Raw genomic sequence first — 22,769 nt, 5'->3', positions numbered from 1 at the left:
TCCCTTCCACTGTCCTACTCCTTCAGCCTGGTGTAACCGAGTGTGCACTGGGTCCACTTTGATTTCAATCACATTTGTGCAAGAGAAGATAGATTCCAAGAGGCCAGGAAATATTTTATTGACAATCAGGGACATAGCCATAACAGAGGGAAGCACGCAGGACTGCAAACTAAAACCCAGTAGCCAGCAAGGGCCCTTTGGGCCAGGAACACTGCATCCTGGGGCCCTCACAGTCTCCCACCAGTAGACACACAAGACTGGGCATCCATGAGACGGGGCAGTGGCTCTGGTGTCCCAGAAAGTGAGAGGATATATGATGCCTCATTACGAGCGACAGGGTAAGGAGGTAAAATGGAGGGAGGGTCCATCACTGCCTAAGACCACCGCCTCCTCTCAGAGCCAACACCAGATGGAGGACTGAACCGCCTAGGATCTTGTAATCAGCTGCTGTCTTCTCATCATTCCTGCAGGAAAAGGAGGCCAAAAAAGCATTAGAAATACCTTCTAGAACAGGGTTCTTGGTTGGGTTTTATGGATCTCTCTGGGGGTCTATGAACTCAGATGAGAAAAAAATTACATCTTTATTTTTACTAACCCCCTAACTGAAATATGATATTTCTTTTAATCTTGAACATAGGTAAAAACACTCAGTGGTATTAGCAATATGGGTAATCTGTTAACAACAGAAATTAGATATTTTCATATCATAATACAACTATTTGCAAGTATCTTGAAAATATTTCAAAATTATGGTAGTTATTGGACCCACCATTAGACCTTAATGTATTAATAAATAAGCACATAGATAATTATATCACAAATTTGCTTTTTTAGTATTTTGATAACTGTATATCAATATAATTACTTTCTTTTGTAATTCTACATATTTTAAGTCTGCAAAAATCTTATTCTGAGAAGGGGTTCAGGGGCTTCACCAAATTGCTAAAGGGTCCAAGGCACCAAAACAAAGAGGCAGGCCCCCTCCACTGGCAGTATTTGCGCCCTCATCTTCACATAAGATCGCCATGCCCTCATTCCCATTCCAGACTCACATCTGTTTACCACTGTAGATAAGCCGCTGCTGCTGTGGGGGGATTCCCTCTTTCTCTTCCACACGCTCCTTGATTCGCTCCACCTTTAGGAGAACAAGTAGTCAGGGGCTGCTAGGGGTAGGACGGAAGTGGGAAGAACAAGAGCTATGCACATAGCATGAGAGCAAAGGACTACATTCATCAGCATATCCAAACAAACGTACATGCAGGGCGATAGGCACGAAGAGGTGGTGGGCATACGTTACCTTGTCTGTGGGTTCAATGTCAATCTCAATCTCCTTTCCGGTCAGCGTCTGAAACAGGCAAGGGTTTCATGAGTCCTATAGCCCACTACATAATTCATCTTCTAGGTAAAACATCCTGTCCTCGTCTCTGGGGATCTACTGCTTTCTGAGAGATACACATTCTCAGCTAAACTGGTTTGAAGAATCAGAAGGCTTTGACCATACCTGTATTCGTCAAACATTTTTAGGCTATGGACAACTTTGATAGGGCAAAATTCTGTGAACTATTTGACCCTCTTAATGCCACAGGTCATCTCCCACCCCCAACCCACTAGAATCCATGAGAACACTGGAGTTCTTTTAGATGAGACAGTGATGAGAGGTATCCTAAGGAAAGTATTCTTTTGAGTCAGAAGGAGCCAGTTTTATACATGAATGCTAGAACTGAACATTCAGGTAATTCAAAGAATTCTCAAGGACACAAGAGACCATCTCTGACCAGCTTCTTAAGGAACACTAGAATTCCATATTCTATTCCCCCATATCTTCTCTAGACTCCTACCTAAATCCTAAATTGCAGCTCTGCTCTTCTCGACTTCTTCCATAGGCTAAGGCCTGATGATATCCAAATGCAATAATCATACTGACAGTACACGTACAAATACCATGCTCCATTCAATCTAATCTCCCACCCGTCTTTGCTCTTAAAGCTCTATCCGCGCCAGTCTACAGTAACCCAGACCACAAACACACCATGTACGGTCTAGTTTAAGGGCATTTCTTTGCTTCTACTCGTTTCCTTGTTGCCATACCCTCCCCGACTCTTCTCAAACCTTCAAGGACCCTGCAATATAAGATCAATGACTTGCCACCAGTGCACTTCAGTACCCACTAGAGCTAGTTGTTTAAGTGTTAAACTCTCCAACTTACACTACAGCTTCCTAAAGGACAGAGACTGTTCTAATCTAAGCACAAAGCACAGGGTTTGACATACGAGCAGTCAATAAATATTTGTGGAAGGGCCAAATACACCAATGATCAGGTTATGATCACAGCCAACATTTACCGAACACTTTCCAAGAGTCAGAAACTATGCTGAGTGTCTCACAGGCATCAATCTGTTTAATTCTTGCAAGTATTTATGAGATACGTACTATTACTATCACTCTTTTATAGATGAGGAAAATGGGGCTTGGATAGGTTAAAAAGCATGCCTATGAAGTCAAAAGGAGTGTGCAGATCCAAACACAGACTCTTCGGACCCAGAGCCTGAACTTTTAAGTCTGTACTCGGTACTGCTTAACTGAGTCCGGCGGGTCTAGTATTGAGATCCAGTATACAATCCTGCAGAAGGTTCACAAAATAACACACGGTTTCTACTTATGGTATTCACCTAGACCAGCATGAAGAAGTACTGAGGACCTAATTTCTCAACTATGAGAAGGGTTCAGAACCAAGTATATTTCCAAAAATGCAAGAGTAACTCCTTTGGATTTACCCGTTTGGATGCAAAAGAATAAATTACAACAGTGATTTTCAAGTTTCTACCCCAACCCAAGGTGGTCCATGTGAAAATTTTCAATAGTCTATGGTAAAATGAGAAAAATAATGACAACAGTGAGATTTTCATGAAACTAAATATATTTGGGTGTTAAAATGTCCTTTTATGAAATGACAGTGACAATATACAATGATTTTTTTTTAGGCCCTTTCCTGATGAAATGAAAAGTTTGCAATTCTGTGCTGTCCACAAATTATTTCACTTTATTGATCTTAATACTTTGAATGCGAAGACTCTTCAACCAGAGACTTCTATTTCTAGGTAACTAAGTTGGAGGAAAAGCTTGAGCATGGATCCAGAGAGGAACAGGTGAGGTTTACTGCAGCACCTTTTGTAAAAGCAAAAGACTAGAAATAGCCTAATGCCTATTAATAAGAAAACTATTAAACTATGGTACATCCATAGAATGACATATTTATTATGTAACAGCTTATACACTAACATGGAAAGATCTAGAGAATGTATAATTATCTATCATTTTCTGTATGGAGATACAGACATATGTACATGCATAGAAGAAGGGATTAAAAGTATACGTCTCTCTTAATAGTGACTATCTTCGAGAAGGGGAGTAGGACTGAGGGGAGGTAACTTGCTTTATCTGTACCATTTACATTTCTAATAAAAATATATTCCTGGGGCAGGCCCGGTGGTGTAGTGGTTAAGTTCGCACGTTCCACTTTGGTGGCCCAGGGTTCCCGGGTTCGGATCCCGGGTGCAGACATGGCACTGCTTGGCAAAATGGAGGAAGATGGGCACGGATGTGAGCTCAGGGCCAGTCTTCCTCAGCAAAAAGAGGAGGATTGGCAGCAGATGTTAGCTCAGGGCTAATCGTCCTAAAAAAATATATATATATATATTCCTTTGTCACATCAATATTAGTAAGCAAATATTCATTCTGACAATAAAAATGCTTAAAGAGTAAGAAAGAGTTTACGAGAAGGTCTAGAACTGCTCTCCCAAGAGTAAGATGCTTGGGCTGTACGACATGAAAAAAAATTATTGGTTTGTAAACACTAAAACCATAGGATTGGCCCTTTGTTTTTGAAACTGACTGGAGAAGCCCATGAACGTATATGGAGAGCAATCGGGCAATACAGCATCCCAGCAACAACACTTCTGAGAAAATAAGCAGGATTGTGTCCAAAAATGTACCCACGACAACATCACTGCAGCCTTCTGACGCTGAAAACTTAGACACAATCTAAATATCAAACAATTGAGGGTTAAATAAATTGTGGTACAAACATAAGAAGGAAAATCACACAGTCTTCAAATAATGTTTAGAATAGCGATATAATTCCAATTTTGTAAAAACAAAAAAAAAGAACGTGTATTTATGCGCTTTCGAAACCGTTTGGAAGGATATATACATCAGGGCTTTTATCTTGAGTTGTGAGATTATGGGTGATTTTAATTATATTATTTGTGCTTTTCGGTGTTTTCCATTTTTTTATACCATAAATACACTGTAATGAGAAAAAAATTATTTTTAAAACACTGATCTTGAGGAGAGTATAAGGAAACAATTCTGTAAAGCAGCACTGCCCAATAGAAATAGAAATGTAATGTGGAGCTGGCCCTGTGGTCAACTGGTTGGGTTTGCGCACTCCACTTTGGTGGCCCAGGGTTTCACCGGTTCGGATCCTGGGCGCAGATGCAGCACCGCTTATCGGGCCATGTTGAGGTGGCATCCCACATGCCACAACTAGAAGGACCCACAACTAAAAAAATATATATACAACTATATACTGGGGGGATGTGGAGAGAAAAAGCAGAAAAAAAAAAAGAGATTGGCAAGTTGTTAGCTCAGGTGCCAATCTTTAAACAACAAAAAAAGAGAAATGTAATGCAAGCTCATATACAATTTTAAATACACTAGTAGCCATATATTTAAAAGGTGAAATTAATTTTAATATTCTTAAGTCAATATATTCAAAATATTATCACTTCCATATGTAACCAATACAAAAATTATTAATATATTTTATACTTTTTTTCTAACCAAATCTTCAAAATCCTGTGTGCATTTCATTCTTACAGCACTTCTCTCAGGTCAGATAGTAAATTTTAATCTGAAATACTTGATCTGTATTTAAATTTCATAATTTACAGTTGGAAAAATAGATTTACATATTTAACTTGTTCCAAACATACTTAAAAGTTTCCCAACGACTGAATAAGGTTTCAGTTTTTATAATTAAATTAAATACAATTAAAATAAGTAATTGAAAGAAAACTTCACTTCCTCAGTCTCACTACCCACATTTCAAGTGCTCGATAGCCCACGTGGCTAATGGCTACCATATTGAACACTGCTCAAGCATTCCAGCTAGTATATGAACCAACAAAAAAAATCAGAATATCCTCATTTTGTAACCTCCAATGAAATAATGGATGGAGGCATGACTAACATCACAGGAAGCAAAATAACCTGACAGAAGTGCATCCCACACCACCACCTATGAACTATTCCCTCACATAAACACACAAAAAAGACTACTCAAGCCTCTAGATCTTGTTCCTAACTGACAGGAAGCACAGAGGAAAGAGGAATAAATTAAAAGACAACATGGGGATGTAATCAGCAAATCCAAACTGCAGGAAACTCTATGGGACAAACTACCTAGTTTATTCAACAAGAAAAAAATGGGGAAAGGGGGGAATTACAGATTTAAAAAGGCTTAAAATACATATCAACCAATTGCAATGTATCATCTTAGTTGGATCCAGATTCAAACAAACTGTAAAAAACAAATGAAACAACAGAGTAAATTTGATGATAGTAAGAAATCATCGTTAATTTTTTAGGTGTGACAATTACGGTGACATGAGGAAAAAAAGAACTTTTTACAGGTAAATATTGAAATATGTACGAATAACATATGCTATGCTGTCTAGGATTTGCTTTATAAAATATCAGATAAGTAGAGTTGGCAAATATAAATAAGATTGGCCACAAGATGACAGCTTTTTAGGCTGGGTAAAGGGTGCGTTATGTCCTTCTCTCTGGTGTTGTATATATTTGAAATCGTCCATAATTAAAGTTGTTCTTAAAGAAACTGAACAATTTTAAAGGATATTCTCAATATATCATGTCATACTGGGTTGCTTCCCTCAGATCTGGTCATTGTGACCTGGGAACACATTCAATGCTATCTAACAACTCTATGATAAACCTAAGCTCAACATACCCCTTTAGGCACTGGAAGAGATATAAAAGAAATTAAGCGATGCAGTCTTTGCTATGAATCTTTTTCAAGTGAAGATTTACAACCAAGAAACAATGAGGCATACAATTAACAGAACAAACCAACATACAAGGAACTACCATGTGAATATTATTGTCCAAATATAAGGTGCAATGACCAAGTGCTATGCTGAGTGAAAATCAATGGAGATTAATCTAAACCCAAACGAGGTAACTTTTCACACTCACCATAATAGCTCAAATAAAAATGCCTGACATGACTACAAGTTAGCAAGGGCGCATAGCAGCTGGAATGCTCATTCACTGCAGGTGGGAATGTAAAACGGTACAACCCCTTGGGGAACTGTTTGGCAGTTTCTTTTAAAGTTACATATATCTACCATGTGACCCAGTAATTCCACTCTTAGATATTTATCCAAAGGAAGTGAAAACATGTTCACAAAAAGACCTGTATAACAATGTTCATAGGAGCCTTACTCATAATAGCCAAAAACCGGCTCAAACTGACAACTCAAATGCCCATCAGCTGGAGAATGGATAAACACAGTGTGACACAGTCATCCAACGGACTACTACTCAGTTATAAGAAGGAACTACAGATACAATAGGCATAATGCTGAGTGAAAGAAGCCAGACACAAAAACTACATATCGTATAATCCCATTTATATGAAGTTCTAAAACAAGCAAAACCAACCCCTGGAACTTTCAGAGGAGGGGGTGAAGATGTTCTCGATCTTGTGTATACATGAGAGTATACTGTTGTTAAAAACTCATTGAAATGAAACCTTAAGAACTTTGTGTTTTATTCTGTTAAAAAAACATGAATGGGAAAACTGGGGCGTAGAAAGTAAAGACAGTTGCCCAAAGTAATCTGCTAAGAGGGGATCAATGCAGGATCTGGGGATAGAGTATGATGAAAAAGAAGTCGAAAGAAGACCTGTACACTACGATTTTGTACACCACGTCTTGGTTTGGACTCTAAACTCTAGAAGGTATGGTGATAGGAAAACCTGGCTGGAGGTATCACAGGGCAATAAAGACCTAAGCTAATGAGACCCCAGACCAGAATAAGGGTGATAGGAATGGAAAAGAAAATCAAGCAGAAACAGGTATCAAAGGAAAAATTAGGTTCTATAAGAGAACAATGACTCTAAAGAACTGGGTTCCAGACACCTGGTAGATTGATGGGGTCAATGTATGAGATGAGCATTGGGAATATACCTTAAGACAGAAGATGATATATTTAACTTTAGAAAGACAGAGATGAAGTAGCAAGAGAAGATTTAAATCAGGAGGGATTTAGTTGCTAAAGGATTGCAGAAAGAGAGACAGAAGTCAGCTACACAGAGATGACAATTGAAAAATGAATAATTCACAAAGGAACCTGCTAATAAAAACCTATCATTTATATAGGAATTGACAGCTAACTATTTGCTTTCATATGTATTTAATGTATAAAGAAATGCAGTAAACAAAAAGGAGAGAAGGAAGGCAGAGAAATCTGTTTGAAGGCGGAAAGGAAAGTGTTTTGGGAAAGGAGACTGAATTTCAGAGAAATACAAAATTAAAACAGATTCAGAGAGACGAAATCCAAATCTAGAAGCTTGCTACTCAAAGGGCAGTCCCCAGATAAGCAGCATCAGCATGACCTGGGAGCATGTCAGAAATGCAGATGCTCGGCTCCCATCCCAGACCTGGTGAATTAAAATCAGCATTTTAACAAGATCCCCAGGTGATTCTTACGCACTCTCAAGGTAAGAAGTCCATCTAGAACACGTACTTTTTTTAAACTGCAGGTGTCAACCCATCAGTGGGTTATGAAAGCAACTTCGAATAGAATTGAAAACATCAGAGCATATCACACATGCTAAGTTTTTTGTGTCTGTATGGGGCAGGAGGTAAAATTTCTTAGTGTAGGTTGAGATTAAAAAAAAAATCTTACAAAACATTGAACCCAAGTATAATAATAACCTCTTCTTTAGACTAAGAGAGGCCTAGGAGGACATGAGAAACCATATGCATTGAAAAGATAAAAGCATTCATCTGCTAGTGTTTCTCAAACTTTCATGACAGTGACCCACAATAAGAAAATCACATGAACTAGTAACATACATGTGTGTAATATACATATAAAATGAAAACAAAAATTTCACAAAACAATACTCTCACCCAGCAGTATACCCTGATAATTCTATTTTCTTTCTTCTCTTTTAATGTTGCTTGTGACTCATTAAATTAATTTCACAAATACTGGCTCTTTTATAGGATACTACTCAAAGTCTGAAAAACAACTACCTTTAACACGCACCCTGTTTGACCTCAATCCTTATCGAAGAGGTGGTTTGGAAGGACCGAAGAGGTTAAGAGTGGCTATTATGTATGGTAAATACGCTAAGGAGCTGATGAAAGAACGACAGACTGACTTAGCAGTAAAAAGGCCAAACTAATGTTTCACTACATCAATTGTTAGTTTTTGTCTCTCTGTCTAAAGATACAGAAGAGGAAATAGCAGACAGCACTAATGAGGGTTGGGAATTGATGAAGAACCACGGGAGCAGAGAGGTGGAGATGAAGGAAACACTGCTAGTGCCAAGAACTAGGGCACTGATAACTAACCTGCCTCAGTCAGGTGCTGACTGAACACACTCCCAGCTTTGGTTCCTGAAGGCCGGCTGAGATACTACACCTTGGCGACAATCAGCAAAGGCTTACAGTCTAGCTCCTGGGAGGCCCCCCGCTTCCCCAGGCTAACGTTTTTGTGCTGTGTTCGGAGGCAGCCTATGTTAGGGGCCGGGAGAAGCAGGTAACCCGGGCATGAAGAATGGAGATCAGAGCTCATCATAAGAATCTGAAGGAGCGGGGAGCCAAGCTGCTGCTCTCTGACCTCGGGGGTTCGAACACAGCGAGATCTCGGACAAAGGCGGCCTCCTTCTGGGTCATGGCCCAGTTCTGGCGAGAAAGCAGGGATGGCAGAGACCCCGGGGTCGTCAGGCGGGGCCAGCCCTCAGCTCTCACAGCCCTTTTGGGTCCCCCTACTTCCCATCACCCCTCGCGCGGAGCCCTGAGGCTGTCAGTGCCCTCCAGGCTCGGGAAAGGCGTGGTTTCCCTTCCCCGCTTCTCCCGCAAGGCACAGCGGCCAGCCCAGTACCACTGCGTCCTGGCAAGGCTGGAGGTGCTCCCACCTTCACTTTAATTAGCATCTTCTTCCCAGTTTGGGGCCGCGCGCAGATAAATTGCTGCTTCTACCGCTGCAGTCGCCGCTGCCGCTGCCCAGCACTCTGCCTATGGGAGTCACGTCTGCTTCCGGGTCACTGTCTGGCTCCACCCCCTCCTTTCCACGGGGTTTCCAAAAGGCTCAGGAATGCTCCCGGGTTTCGTTTCGGTGGCGTCGGAAATGAAAAGAAGGCGGCCAGCTTAGTTACAGCAGAGATGACGCCTCCACGATTCTGAGAGACCCTAGCAAGCCCAGGCTAGTGGAGGGCGGGGGTGGAACGGACTACTTCTCCCATCGTGCCACGGGGCTCCGCGCGTTTCACTCTGGGGGTTGTAGTCTCTCGCCCCTCCAAGGGGAGACGGCAACGTTGAGGATCTAACGGCAACCTCAGTATGTGAACTCTGTTACCCAGAAGGCCTGGCAAGGCCCCGCTGAAGCTAGAGTTCCTGGGTTAATGTTTCTCGCCCGCAATTAGCGGAAGCTATTGGAGTAGCCCACAAGGCTCAGCGGGGCTGCTTGAGGCTAGTTGCTAAGCAAGGGGAACATCGGTCAACTGCCACCTGAGTCACGGCGACAGGAAGTGAGTACCCCTATTCCGGAAGCTGCTTATGCCCCCCCCCCCCCCCCCCCGCATTCCATTTCGTCCCCAAATCAGCCTTTTACTCCAAATTGCTCTTTCCAGGGGCGGGAGAATGAAGAGTAGCGGGGTAACGAATGCACTCTTGTAGAGTCACTCATGACTCCATCCCAATTCTTCTCCTCACAACTAGTACCTAGGATGGAGACACCGAGGGTAATCGCAAACATGGGACAGGTCAAAGGTGACAGTCTTCAGGGACCATGCCTCGACCAATGCCCGGACCTTCCACAGTTTAAGCGAGGAAAGAGATGAGCCCTGCTGCTAAACCTAACAGGACAGTAAGGCCTGCTACGGGTTCAGCTCCCCCCTCCTGATTTTTCCTACCTTCCAGCCCTCAGATCCGTCACTACCCCGAGGATCTCGCTATGCCTCACATCGACAACGACGTCAAACTGGCCTTCCAGGATGTCCTGTTGAGGCCCAAACGAAGTACCCTTAAGTCTCGAAGTGAGGTGAGCCGGCTTCCCTAGTTGCACTTCTTGACCCCAAGTTCCTGGCGGTCCAGGACTGAGAAAGATTCCTAGCTCTGTCCTCGTGCAGTACTTGTTTTTTGGATGAGTGTATTAGAAAACAAAATTCAATCAAGGAAGTCCGAAGACCTAATTGACTTTATTAAACGATTTATGAACTGGGCAGCATCCCATGTAGCCACTGGAAGGGAGCTCCTAGGGGTTGTACAAAAATCAAAGATTTTTAAAGGAAGAGGGGTGGAGCAAGGGAGTTGTTAACAAAAGAAGAAAAAAGATATTTTGGGCCAGACCATCTTCTTTGGGGGGCGCGGGGGGAAGGGAACTGGCACGGGTTTTATCATGCAGATTACCTCACTAGTTCAACTCAGGAAATTTCAAATTCACTGTTTAAAGGTCACATTCTTGGGAGGGGCTGCAACTCTAATTAAATCTTTGTTAGCTGTTTTGGGGGCCGTTATGGGCCTATTATATAGTTTTTTTAAACAAAATGCTCAGTTTCCTCTTTATATCTGCAGGTGGATCTCACAAGATCCTTTTCATTTCGGAACTCAAAGCAGACGTACACGGGGATCCCCATTATTGCCTCCAATATGGATACTGTGGGCACTTTTGAAATGGCCAAGGTTCTCTGTAAGGTAGGACTTCCCTCATGCCCTCTCCTCAATGGTGTCCAGTTTATGTGGGCTGACTGCAGAGGTATTTGCGTCCCCATCCCCATGCCAAGTCAACTCGGGCAATTAACAATCAGGATGCTCCGATTTACTATTTTCTCCAGTACTAAGATTCCTTTATCTGATAAGTTCAAAGGACCTCCTGAGTTAGTGATGTTCAAGACTAAGTTTTGCCTCCATTTTTCTGATATAGGAACAGAACTTTCCCTTTTCTCCTGTCCAGCAGTTTATACATACTGCCAACTCTTCCCACCACCCAGGTCACCTCCTCCAAATCACATGTGTCCCTCCAGTTACACCATTGTTAGAACATAAGCATTCACTGTTTTAGTCCAGAAACTAAATATAGTTTGAGCATTCAAAAATTCCTAACTAGATGATCCTAGAGAGAAGAAGCTTATTATTCTTCTTTTATGCCTGCTATCCTTTTTGTTTTTTAATCTTGTTCTTTTCTATTTTGAGTCCTAGGTTCCTGGGAGTTTCTGGGATATGCTCAAAATGGAATGTGTTTTTCTTATATACAGGTTATTGTTCACTTTCAAAATGGAAGATGCTGCTTCTGTCAGTAACATTACCTTCCTCTATACTTGTAGCTGAGAAGGTAGATAGTTACTCTGGGCACTCTGAGAACACATGCACTCTTCTGGTTAATCCATGTAGCCCTGGTTGATGGACTCTGCTCCTGCTGTGGCTGTGTTAGCCTTCAGGACTTATCTCCCTTTCTCTGTTTTTGATTGCTGTAAGTCTTTGTGGAATGTCTCCTGTCATTTCTCTGAGGTTGATAGTTTGTGGAGTTTTAGTGCTGTATTGCTGTTGCCATCCACTAACTGCTTAGGAGTCCTGCTGTTGCCTGCATGCCCTGTCGAGCAGAGTTGAGGAATGGGGAATCTGACTTCAGCGTCAATAGACATGCCGTAATACATGGACCTTGTTGGGACTGTCTTGATGCTTTATGTTGAGCCTGGCTTTTCAGTACTGCCAATGAGTGCTAAAGAAGTCAGATTTTAGACAGAGAGCTAAGTCTCACAGTAATAATAAAAAGGTTGGATGCAAGCAGGCATCTTTTTCTAGATCTCTACCTTGGTATGTAATTGGATGTGCTCATTGTGCCAGTATATCTCCAAGGTCTGCTGACTTCCTAGATTGGTTTTTCTGTTTGTCAGCATATTGATGGCAGAGTGTTACTGAGAAAGCAGAATTCAATACCAGCTTTAGCTACGTAGTATTGATGATCTCTGACTGAGTATAGCAATCGCACTTCCTTACTGTTGGTTGATACATGACTTCCTTGGATTTCTGTCACTTGCAGGATTTGTGCTGTCTCAGTCAACTGCTGTCTCTCGTCTCTTTGCATGTCCGCACTTTTTTTAAAGATTTTATTTTCCCTTTTTCTCCCCAAAGCCCCCTGGTACATAGTTTTATATTTTTAGTTGTGGGTCCTTCCAGTTGTGGCATGTGAGATGCCACCTCAACTGTGGCCTGATGAGCGGTGCGATGTCCACGCCCAGAATCCGAACCGGCGAAACCCCGGGCCACTGAAGCAGAGCGCATGAACTTAACAACTCGGTCACGGGGCCGGCCCTGCATGTCAACACTTTTAAAGTACAAACACCAGCATTCACAGTGGCCACCTTTCTCAAAGTATTGCGATATTGTTTGCAAGTTGTTGAGCTAGGGAATGCAAGTCTGATGAGTCATTATATCCTTGAACTTGGTTGACTGAAATAGACTTTTCACATTGGTGCATGTCTCAAGAAAATTTGTCCTTTACTCCAGTGGAGATGGAGAAAGGATGGGGTAGCACCTTATTGGCTCCATTCACCTTGAGGCCTTACCTTTTGTGAGCATTTAGACTCACTGGATTACTGCTGGTAAATGGACGAGAAGATAACCAAAAATAGTTTAGTTCAGTACTAGATTACCATAGGAGGAAAGGCTGAGTCAGTGCAGGCAGACACCGGCTCTGTCTACCCTCTTCATGGTTCTAATCTACTGATTTTCCCACTGTACCAACAGCTTGTTCTTGTCACCTTTTAGGTCAGAAGCACCGTATGTGCTGGCAGGTGAAAGCCAATCTAGATGACAGTACTTTGGTGAGAGTGTTTGACAAGTACTAACTTATGGTAAAAAGCCCTACTGGGATTTGTAGGGAGAATAATGATTGAACGAAAATCCCAGTTAAGCCACTGACTTCTTCAAGTTGCTCGTTCCAGGCTTCAGTCCTTTTCTCCCTCAGATAGAATAGTATAAAGGTCTGTTCCTAGAAAACAGCACCCTAATAAAGTTCTCTCCTTTCTGATGCCTTTCTTCTCCACAGTTCTCCCTCTTCACTGCTGTCCATAAACACTACAGCCTCAAGCACTGGGAGGAGTTTGCTAGCCAGAATCCTGACTGTCTTGAGGTAACACTGGCCTTCCCCAATCCCTTCCTTATCCCAGTTTTCCAGAAATCTTTTTTTGTCTTGCTGGGGACCCACTCTCACCTCCCCACCTGGCTGCTCCCCAGGTCTTTTCTGACATGCCAATGGCCCCGTTTCTCCCACAGCATCTGGCTGCCAGCGCGGGCTCTTCAGACTTTGAGCAGCTGGAACAGATCTTGGAAGCTGTTCCCCAGGTGAAATATATATGTCTGGATGTGGCAAATGGCTACTCTGAACACTTTGTTGAATTTGTAAAGAATGTGAGGAAGCGCTTCCCTGAACACACCATCATGGTATGTTTCTATCCCCCTGTAGTTGGTACATTCCTCTCCTTCTTCCCCTCTTTCCTGCCAAGTCATTTGTTACATCAGTTCATTTCTCTTCTGCTACATTGTGACTTTCATAGTCCACTTAATTTTGTTACTGGGTGATTATCCACAGTTCCATGCTTAAAATGTTTATTTATTGGTCAGTGCAGTTATCTCACCTTTGACAGAGAGTCTTTGTAAATCCAAAATCCCTGACATCACTCACCAAACCGTGAGGGAACAACACCTGCGGTCCATATACACCTGCCCACTGAAATGGACATGTTACTGCAATTATATTAAAGGGGTAGCATAAAACAATGTTTTATTTTTGTCCAAGCCTAGAGGAGTGATGACAAGGCCTCATTATCTTCACAGCATCGAGGCGGTCTCTCTGTTCTGTCCATCAAAAGCAAATACAGCTGTGCAGATGGGTATTTAGCCTTCATTACCATGTCTTCCTTTCCCTGAAGCCACAGACGTTTTATGACATAAAAGTTTAAGGACAGGATATGTTGGGTCTCTTGGTGGGGAGGGGGAGATAAATCTGCTGTAAATCACATTTAAGCTTGGTCCAATTGGACCCCAGGTTTATTCTGGTGCAACAGTGACACTGGCCGCTCACCCCCTTACCTTAGCTTGGGAAGCAGGGTCCTTTGAAATGACTAGTCTGAAAGCCCTCAGAGGGCCCAGTAGAGGGAGCCCAGGTACCTTTTTTTGTCATAATGTTGGCAGGTCATGGTCCTGGCATACTATCTATGAGAGCATGCAACCTCCTCTCTCTTCTGACCCTAACAATGCTGTTTTGATTGCTCTCTCAGGCAGGGAATGTGGTAACGGGAGAGATGGTGGAAGAGCTGATCCTCTCTGGGGCTGACATCATCAAAGTGGGAATTGGCCCAGGTAAGCTGGTTCACTGGGAGCCACTGGCTACCCCTTTGGTGGCAAACACCTGTGGAGCACTTCCCTCTCATCCATATCACGTTCTTCTCAGGCTCTGTGTGTACCACTCGGAAGAAAACTGGAGTGGGTTATCCACAGCTCAGTGCAGTGATGGAGTGTGCAGACGCTGCTCATGGCCTCAAAGGCCACATCATTTCAGTAAGGCCCAAGGGCAGGGTAGGATGAGAGCTGCCAAACCTGTGGGTTTTCTCCCAGGTATGGAGGCTCTGGTAGAGGTGCATCAGGACACCTGGGTTCCTGTCACTTTGAGGTGGGCCATGGGGACACTGCTGAGAGGGCTTGGGAAGGCCATGCTGTCTCTTCATAGTGTTCCTTACTTTGCAGGATGGAGGCTGTACCTGTCCTGGGGATGTGGCCAAGGCTTTTGGTAAGGACGTTGGGAGGGCACGGAAGGAGGATCCTGTAGAAGAGGATGAGTCACCTCTGAGGGTCTAGGATCAAGCTAGGAAAGGCTGAGAGAACCCTTCAGATTCTTTCATAATAGGAACCTAGTGACCTTGAAGCCTGTGGAGTCACGTGGGGCAAGGCAGCAGGGGAAATCCTGCAGCTTTGATATGGACTCTCCAAGTGTGGATGAGGACCACCTGCACCGTTCCCTGGGCTGGTAGACAATGTAGATTCCTGAGCCCTACCCCAAACCTACAGTCAGGCTCTGGGGAGCGGGGCTGCAAATCTGCCTTTTTCACAGCCTCCCAGGTAGTCCTGGCTCACACTAAAGTCAGACACCTCTGCTCTTGGGACACTTGCAGTGAGTCTTGTTCAGCTGGGCACAGTAAAAAGAAATGACTAGAAGATGGCAAAAACAGCAAAAAGGAGAGAGTAAAAGGCCAGGCAGGGACTCTCCAGAGGATCTTTTTAAATTCTTGGGGAAATCGGGCCTACTGAAGAGTAGAGGCCAGGGCAGAGCAGGCCCAGCTAGGGAAACAAAATGAGGAAGATGCTGAAATCACTGTCAGGACTGAAAATTTGGCATAAGTTTCTTCTGAGAGTGGGCAAGTGGGCATGTGGGCACCTGGGCCAGCTTTGTCTCTTCCCCCCTTGTTGATGCTGGCAGGGGCAGGGGCTGACTTCGTGATGCTGGGTGGCATGCTGGCTGGGCACAGCGAGTCAGGTGGTGAGCTCATCGAAAGGGATGGGAAGAAGTATAAGCTCTTCTACGGAATGAGTTCGGAAACAGCCATGAAGAAGTACGCTGGGTCCGTGTCGGAGTACAGGTATGTGTGGGGGCCCAGGAGCTGAGGGGTCTTGGAAAGTGTGACTAAGCTGGATGGCTGCAGAACTGATGGCTGCTGGGAGATGGATAATACTGTTCTTGGGAGAAAGGTGATAAACTGGGGCTAGATGCTAGAGAATGGGGAAGTCACTGGGCCTAAGGAATCCAAAAAGAAAAGGTAAGAAAGTTTTTCCTCCTCTAAGGGCCTCAGAGGGAAAGACAGTGGAGGTGCCCTTTAAAGGGGACGTGAAATATACCATCCGAGACATCCTTGGAGGCATCCGCTCCACATGTACCTACGTGGGAGCAGCTAAGCTGAAGGAGCTGAGCCGAAGAACTACCTTCATCCGTGTCACCCAGCAGTGGAATCCAATCTTCGGTGACGAGAGCTAGACCTGAGCAATTCTGCCCTCCCAAGGCACCAGCACCCAGCACAGGGCTCCCCAGTGGGCCCCTCACCCATCCCAGCTACTATGGCCATTTATTACTTAGTCATTCCCTATCATCTCACTCCTGAGGGCTCCTGGAATAATTCTGTACTGCTCTGTCTGTACACACAAAATGCCCAGGGCACTCACTGGAAAGGAAGCAAGGCAGGCACGCTGAGATGATGAAGTAAGATAGTCCAACGGGAATCGGGGGACCTAGCATTCTGAAGATTATCAAAAGGAAAAGATGCTGATTGCTACATCAGTGTTTTATATGGCCTCGGTCTGGAAGAGGTAGGCTTTTAGAATCATGTTTTGTGAATTAGCTTTATTAAATAGGATCTTTGAATATCTCAAAAACTTAGAAGTAGTATTTACTTATTTTAAATACCTCAATAAAGAGAGATCCCAACGACTGTAAAGAGGTTCTGGAGCTTTCTGCACAAAGCTGGGCATCTGGGTGCTATTCCAGGGCAAGTAGAGATGGAGCTGGCACTGACCCAGTGGAGTCAAGGACAGTGAGTACTTTTCCCGTGAAATATCTCCATTCTAGTGCCACCGCCCCCAGGTAACATGGCAGCATGAGAATTTACAAAGTATATTCTGGCATCAGGAGACACATAGATCTGTTCAGAATAGCAAAAGGAAATTTTTCTTCCAAGCTCTCAACCTGGTAACCCTTCTGGCCACATCTGAACAACACTTTCCAAGGGAAGTATAAAGGCGTAGGGATTCTTCCAGCTCTGGAGAGGCCCCTACTGTTTCTAAGGAGTGACCTAGACTAACCTTAAAGAAGCCTTAATTCCCCTCCCTCACACCAAGACAGTGTTGTAACAAATCCAGAGTTTAATCATCAAGCGTTAGAAAGTCATTTGAGCACTAGTCAGGCGTGGACTTCCACTTTATTCCCGCTAAACTGCGTGTACAGCTGAGGAGGAAGGAGACAGGCAGAGTGCAGAAGGCATTCCAGTCCTATCAGAGGAGTCTAGAGCTGTCTACATGGTCAGGGGAAGGGACAGCCACGGCACTGGGATTTAAGGGGGGAGGTATTCACAAAAGGTGGGGATCAGGGTGTCAAACTTTGTCTTCTGATAGTTATCCAGAGACTCCTGCAGAGAAGGGAGCAGGGAGAGCCTGTCATCATCTGAAACCACTGCGAGCCCTCCGGATTCTGGAGCATGTAGGTTTCTCTGTCTTGTTCTGCCCATAGCCTTCCCTAGCTTTCTCTTCCTTCCTACTCACCCTTCCTTCCCTCTGGCCATTTTCTTCCTCATCAGAGTCCAAAACCAAGTCCCCTATGGTAATGACAGAGCTGCACATAGATGGAGGACCCACTGCAGGAAGGAAAGCAGAGACAAAGCACTCTTCTAGGTGAACAGAGGCCCTCAAGAGTCCCCAAGAGAGGAGGCTGTCTGACCCAGTCCTGACTCAGAATACCTACCTGGCTTCCTGGCCCTAGGAGGTGATAATGATAGTCTCAGGGGGTCCATGGGGCAATCCAAACAATTCCTGAGGTGGGAGCAAGCAAAGAAGATAGGGTGAAGGGAAAGCAGGCAAAGAGTGTGCTGCTAGTAGGGAGAAGCAACCCATCTACTCACTCCTTTTGCTCCGAGGCAGACAAGTCAACTGAGTTCTCCTTCAGAGCCCTTCCCCCCAGGGTCTGGGATGCACTCTTAGACTTTCCAGTGGAGGCTGCTCGCCTGCCCACAGCACCTGCTGGATCTGCCACATGTGTCCCATATTCTTCCTGGTTCTCAGGCTTAGAAATGACCTGGGGTGGTGAACCCAGATTCCTAAAGGGTAACAGCATGACTGTGGGGCGCTCCTTATGGCCTCCCCTGGTGGATGCCCACTGGGACTGGATTCTTCGCCGGCCTAGAGGGGCCAGATTGAAGTGGTGGCCAGCCAAAGGTTCTGGGTGTTTCCTTGAGCCTGCTCCCTGAGGAAGGTATGGGCCAGGTCTGGCTTCTGGTAGAGGATCGTGGAGTGCTAGTCTTGGTTGCCGAGGAGGACTCTGCTCCATGGGCTCTGTCACATTCATGGAATCAGCATCAGAGCACTCTGAAAAAGAAAACAAAACTCCTATAAAGAGAACCGACAATAACACATCAACTCACTCTGGTTTCTGCCTCAGGCCGAGGTAACCCTTCCAATGGGCTGTCTCAAAAGGTCTCAGGCCAAACACTCTACCCCAAATTCCTACTTCACCCAGATAGTCCTGGTACCTGGAAGTGGCCACCCCATGTCCACACCATATTGGGTCAAGGCAAAAGAAGAAGTGACAGAAACTCCAGGCTGCATCCAACTCAGCACATCCTGCAGCTGTGGGCAGGGAGAGGGGCATGAAGACCACAGTTCTTAATACCACCACCCTGCACTCCGCCCTGTTGTGTTCTGTCCCAACAAAACCTGCTGTGCCTGCACGGGAGGCAGTGCTTTCTCCATCTGACACAAGTATTCAAAAAACAGCTTTTCCATGGCAGCCAGAAAGGGTTCCCCATACTCTTGTTCAAGTTCCTGCAGGGGGGACGAAAGCTGGTCAGAAGTGGACTAGAGAAAACAGCCATGTCATAGCTTCCAAACCAGCCAGTCTCACCTGCAGCTTCGAAGCCAAATCCACAGGAGCCTCTGCCAGCTGCTTCACCTGCTGGCGAAAGGTTTCTTGTGCCTCCGAGATCTTCCTCAGATCCTGCTTTGTCTGTTGAGGGTAAGGAAGGCAGACAAGTTAGGGGCACCAGGATCCAGTGTCTGGGAGGAGCAGCAACTTTGCATGGAGTGCTGACTGAGTAGTTAGGGCTTGTTCCAGGTATTACTCACAGTTTTGGGGTCCCGCACTACAGGTCCAGGCTCTGGGAAGTGGTGATACAGGGCATTCAGAACCTGGGCCCAAGGCCGGCCTTGCAGGATCAGCTCTACCACCACCTGTGAAGGCTACTGAGCTCAGAATACCCATTTCAGGGCAAGTTGCCCTTTTCCACCGGTTCCATTCGCCACCCCTATGCGGCTGGCCCTTGTTAGGTCCTCCCATCGCGCCCCCTTCCCCTCTCCCAGGTCCTACTGGCTTCAATACCTTGGCCTTTAGGCCCATACACAGGCGTTCATGGTGCCGGTAGCGAACCAAACCAGGGGCAGCAGCGCGCAGGGCTCGCAGAAACTCCAGCACTTGCGGATAGTGCTCGACGCAGCGTCGGCGTACGACCTGCCAGCTGGCTGCGGCCGCGAAGCGCAGAACTGCGGGACCGGCCCCCGGGGGCGTGGCCATGGCCGGCGGGCTCCGCCCCGGGGGCGGCCCTTTTGGGTTCCTTCCTCCGCGGCGAGGTTTCCGGACTCCTCCCAGGGGCGGGGCAGCCGGCGGCCCTCAGTGGCTCGGCTGTCTCGATCTGCGCCGCGTCTTTCGCGATCTGACTTAGCACCCTTCCCTAAGTCACCAGAACGCTGGCGGTCTTCCCCAACTCGGGCTGGAGCCTGAATTTCCGGGGAAGCTGGTCGGCTTCACTGACACCGGGTCGCTCTGCTGTAAACGCCGCCACAGCTGTCTCGAACCCGAGGGCTGCCTCGCTTCCGGCTCCGCGACCAGCTTCCCTGCCCCGGAAAAGGACCGCAATGGCGAGCCAATGAGCCGCGAGAGCAGAGAAACTGACGCGGCGTCACAAGGCCCCGCCCAGGCAGATCCGGCGCCGCCCCGCCCTCTGCCCGTCACCGCGGTCGGCGGTTAGGCGGCGGGCACGCCCATCCGTGCTGCCCCGGCCGTTGTCCGCGGAGCGTGCGGAGCGGGCGCATCCCTCTCTGAAGTCTGACTGCCCAGCGTGAGGGCGAGGATCGTGCCGCTTCCCCTCTCCATCGTCTTCACTTAGGTCCCGGCCCCCACAGCAGCGCCGGCCACGTCTTCCCCGGCGCCGCGCCGCTTCCAGTAAGAATCCAACTGTTCCTCTTGCTGAACAGGAGAGGGCGCCCGCCTTCGGAAAATAAAATACAAAGTTTGAAAGATACATCAGATTGTTAACTTGGTTTTCTTTAGATGGTGAAACTGTAGGTAATTTTTTGTGCTTTTCTCTTTGAGATCTTTTTTTTTTTTGTATTGTGTAGTTTTTAAATAAAAAATAAAAGTTTTCTTTTTCAAATTTCTGTTGTATGCTTACCCTAGTCAGCCCCATAATGTAACTGATTTACTTGTCTGTCTCCTGGTCACCCTTCCTGCTATCTCTATTTCCATCGCCAAGTACCTACAGAACCTGGCACAGTGTATAGCCTTTGTTGGTTGAATGAATTAACTGCCCTGACTACCTTCAGGGGTCCAGTGAAACCACCCTTTCCTTGGGCCGTCTCCCTCCCTGGGGACGATGGCGCCCATCTCCTCCCTGTCTCCACTCACGATCAGTCTTCTGAGACGATCCACACATTCAGCTGCCCGCGGGACATCTAGTTGGAAGTCCCAAAGTACCCGAATCGGACATGTATGAAATTCTAGTTATCTTCCTTTTTTATTTTACCTTTATTTTCTGTAAAGTTCTTCCTTTCTGTAGATCTGAGGTTCTGACCTACATAATTTTCATTATTTCTAAAGAATTTCTTTTTTTATTGACTTCATAATAGTTCACATCAATGTGAGATTTCAGTTGTACATTATTTCTTGACTGTCACCACATAAGTGCTCCCCTTCACCCCCTGTGACCACCCCCCGCCTCCCTTCCCCTGGTAACCACTGAACTGTTTTCTTTGTCCATGTGTTTCTTTATATTCCACATGTGAGTGAAATCATCTGGTGTTTGTCTTTCTCTGTCTGGCTTATTTCATTTAGCATAATTCCCTCCAGGTCCTTCCATGTTATTGCAAACGGGATGAATTTGTCTTTTTAATGGCTGAGTAGTATTCCATTGTATATGTATACCACATCTTCTTTATCCAATCATCAGTGGATGGACACTTGGATTGTTTCCATGTCTTGGCTATTGTGAATAGTACTGCAATGAACATAGGGGTGCATATGTTACTTTGGGTTGTTGATTTCAAATTGTTTGGGTAGAAACCCAGTAGTGGGATAGCTGGGTCATATGGTAGTTCTATTTTTAGTTTTTTGAGGAATCTCCATACTGTTTTCCATAGTGGCTGCAACAGTTTGCACTCCACCAGCAGTGTGTGAGGATTTCCTTTTCTCCACACCCTCTCCGACATTTATTTTTAGTCTTAGTGATTATATCCATTTTAACAGGTGTAAGGTGGTATCTTAGTGTAGTTTTGATTTACATTTCCCTGATGGTTAGTGATGTTGAACAGCTTTTCATGTGTTTATTGGCCATCTGTATATCTTCTTTGGAAAAACATCTGTTCATATCCTCTGCCCATTTTTTGATTGGGCTGTTTTATTTTTTTATTGTTCAGTTGTGTGAGTTCCTTATATATTATGGAGATTAACCCCTTGTCAGATATATGATTTGCAAATATTTTCTCCCATTTAGTGAGTTGTCTGTGTGTTTTTATTCTAGTTTCTTTTGCCTTGCAGAAGCTCTTTAGTCTGATGAACTCCCACTTGTTTATTTTTTCTTTTGTTTCCCTTGTCTGAGAAGACATGGTATTTGAAAAGATCCTTTTTAGTTCGATGTCAAAGAGTGTACTACCTATATTATCTTACAGGAGTTTTATAGTTTCAGGACGTATCTTCAAGTTGAGTTTATTTTTGTGTATGGCATGAGAAAACAGTTTACCTTCATTCTTTTGCATGTGGCTGTCCACTTTTCCCAACACCATTTATTGAAGAGACTATCTTTTCTCCGTTGTATGTTCTTGGCACCTTTGTTGAAGATTAGCTGTCCGTAGATGTGCGGTTTTATTTCTGCAGTTCTGTTCCATTGATCTGTGTGCCTGTTTTTGTACCAGTACCATGCCGTTTTGATCACTATGGCTTTGTAGTACATTTTGAAGTCAGGGATTGTCATACCTCCAGCTTTGTTCTGTTTTCTCAGGATTGCCTTAGCAATTTGGGGTCTTTCATTGCCCCATATGAATTTTAGGATTCTTTGCTCTATTTCCTCGAAGAAGGTCATTGGGATTCTGATTGGGATTGCATTGAATCTGTCAATTGCTTTGGGTAGTATGGACATTTTAACTATGTTTGTTCTTCCAAACCATGTGCATGGAATATCTTTGCATCTCTTTATGTCATTATCAATTTCTTTCAGTAATGTCTTATAGTTTTCATTGTATAAGTCCTTCACCTCCTTGGTTAAATTTATTCCTCGGTACTTTATTCTTTTAGTTGTGATTGCAAATGGAATGGTATTCTTGAGTTCTCTTTCTGTAAGTGCATTATTGGAGTATAGAAAAGCAAATGATTTTTGTAAGTTGATTTCATACCCTGCAACTTTACTGCAGTTGTTGATTATTTCTGTTAGCTTT

The 22,769-nt window shown here is 44.8% G+C and overlaps 3 protein-coding genes across 6 annotated transcripts; 1 reads left to right on the top strand and 2 right to left on the bottom strand.

Annotated features, from left to right (window-relative positions):
* Positions 1-93: 93 nt before the first annotated feature.
* Positions 94-9,390, bottom strand: NEDD8 (NEDD8 ubiquitin like modifier). The gene is made up of 4 exons (XM_046652157.1): positions 9,233-9,390; positions 1,298-1,345; positions 1,053-1,135; positions 94-464 (listed from the first exon to the last, which is right to left on the bottom strand). Exons 1-4 carry the CDS (start codon positions 9,248-9,250, stop codon positions 368-370), a joined length of 246 nt encoding a protein of 81 aa, XP_046508113.1. The 5' UTR covers positions 9,251-9,390; the 3' UTR covers positions 94-367.
* Positions 9,391-9,536: 146 nt separating this feature from the next.
* On the top strand, positions 9,537-16,798 carry GMPR2 (guanosine monophosphate reductase 2). Of its 2 annotated transcripts, none has more exons than XM_046652152.1 (10): positions 9,537-9,844; positions 10,236-10,356; positions 10,890-11,009; positions 13,363-13,446; positions 13,590-13,757; positions 14,594-14,675; positions 14,767-14,873; positions 15,060-15,102; positions 15,790-15,949; positions 16,152-16,798. In XM_046652152.1, the coding sequence occupies exons 2-10, from the start codon at positions 10,270-10,272 to the stop codon at positions 16,339-16,341; spliced, it is 1,041 nt and encodes a 346-aa protein (XP_046508108.1). In that variant the 5' UTR covers positions 9,537-9,844; positions 10,236-10,269; the 3' UTR covers positions 16,342-16,798. The 2 variants fall into 2 exon arrangements, with proteins under 2 accessions (XP_046508108.1, XP_046508109.1); XM_046652153.1 differs by lacking the exon at positions 9,537-9,844 and adding an exon at positions 9,930-10,057.
* A 406-nt stretch (positions 16,799-17,204) lies between these two features.
* Positions 17,205-20,198, bottom strand: TINF2 (TERF1 interacting nuclear factor 2). Of its 3 annotated transcripts, XM_046652150.1 has the most exons (9): positions 19,447-20,198; positions 19,194-19,298; positions 18,973-19,074; positions 18,786-18,893; positions 18,602-18,698; positions 17,975-18,437; positions 17,818-17,885; positions 17,619-17,710; positions 17,205-17,485 (listed from the first exon to the last, which is right to left on the bottom strand). In XM_046652150.1, exons 1-9 carry the CDS (start codon positions 19,636-19,638, stop codon positions 17,411-17,413), a joined length of 1,302 nt encoding a protein of 433 aa, XP_046508106.1. In that variant the 5' UTR covers positions 19,639-20,198; the 3' UTR covers positions 17,205-17,410. The 3 variants fall into 3 exon arrangements, with proteins under 3 accessions (XP_046508106.1, XP_046508105.1, XP_046508107.1); XM_046652149.1 differs by having other exon boundaries at positions 17,205-17,710; positions 19,447-20,197; XM_046652151.1 differs by lacking the exon at positions 17,619-17,710 and having other exon boundaries at positions 19,447-20,197.
* Between the last annotated feature and the right edge of the window lie 2,571 nt (positions 20,199-22,769).

Source organism: Equus quagga, chromosome 2 (genome assembly GCF_021613505.1).
Source record: "Equus quagga isolate Etosha38 chromosome 2, UCLA_HA_Equagga_1.0, whole genome shotgun sequence".
Lineage (NCBI taxonomy): Eukaryota > Metazoa > Chordata > Mammalia > Perissodactyla > Equidae > Equus > Equus quagga.
Note: the sequence above shows the minus strand (reverse complement) of the source record. Positions and strands in the feature narration are given on the sequence as shown.

What these genes read in the sequence shown, in the direction of transcription:
- TINF2 (XM_046652149.1), bottom strand. Translation starts at nt 19,638, where the DNA reads ATGGCCACGCCCCCGGGGGCCGGTCCCGCAGTTCTGCGCTTCGCGGCC. An exon ending in TAGTGCGGGACCCCAAAACT is followed by an intron (nt 19,075 to 19,193) that starts GTGAGTAATACC and finishes TACCCTCAACAG; the next exon opens with ACAAAGCAGGATCTGAGGAA. An exon ending in TCCTAGGGCCAGGAAGCCAG is followed by an intron (nt 17,711 to 17,817) that starts GTAGGTATTCTG and finishes TCCTTCCTGCAG; the next exon opens with TGGGTCCTCCATCTATGTGC.
- NEDD8 (XM_046652157.1), bottom strand. An exon ending in ACATTGAACCCACAGACAAG is followed by an intron (nt 1,136 to 1,297) that starts GTAACGTATGCC and finishes GTTCTCCTAAAG; the next exon opens with GTGGAGCGAATCAAGGAGCG. An exon ending in ATCTACAGTGGTAAACAGAT is followed by an intron (nt 465 to 1,052) that starts GTGAGTCTGGAA and finishes CTTTTCCTGCAG; the next exon opens with GAATGATGAGAAGACAGCAG.
- GMPR2 (XM_046652152.1), top strand. Translation starts at nt 10,270, where the DNA reads ATGCCTCACATCGACAACGACGTCAAACTGGCCTTCCAGGATGTCCTG. An exon ending in CAAAGTGGGAATTGGCCCAG is followed by an intron (nt 14,676 to 14,766) that starts GTAAGCTGGTTC and finishes CGTTCTTCTCAG; the next exon opens with GCTCTGTGTGTACCACTCGG. An exon ending in TCAAAGGCCACATCATTTCA is followed by an intron (nt 14,874 to 15,059) that starts GTAAGGCCCAAG and finishes CTTACTTTGCAG; the next exon opens with GATGGAGGCTGTACCTGTCC.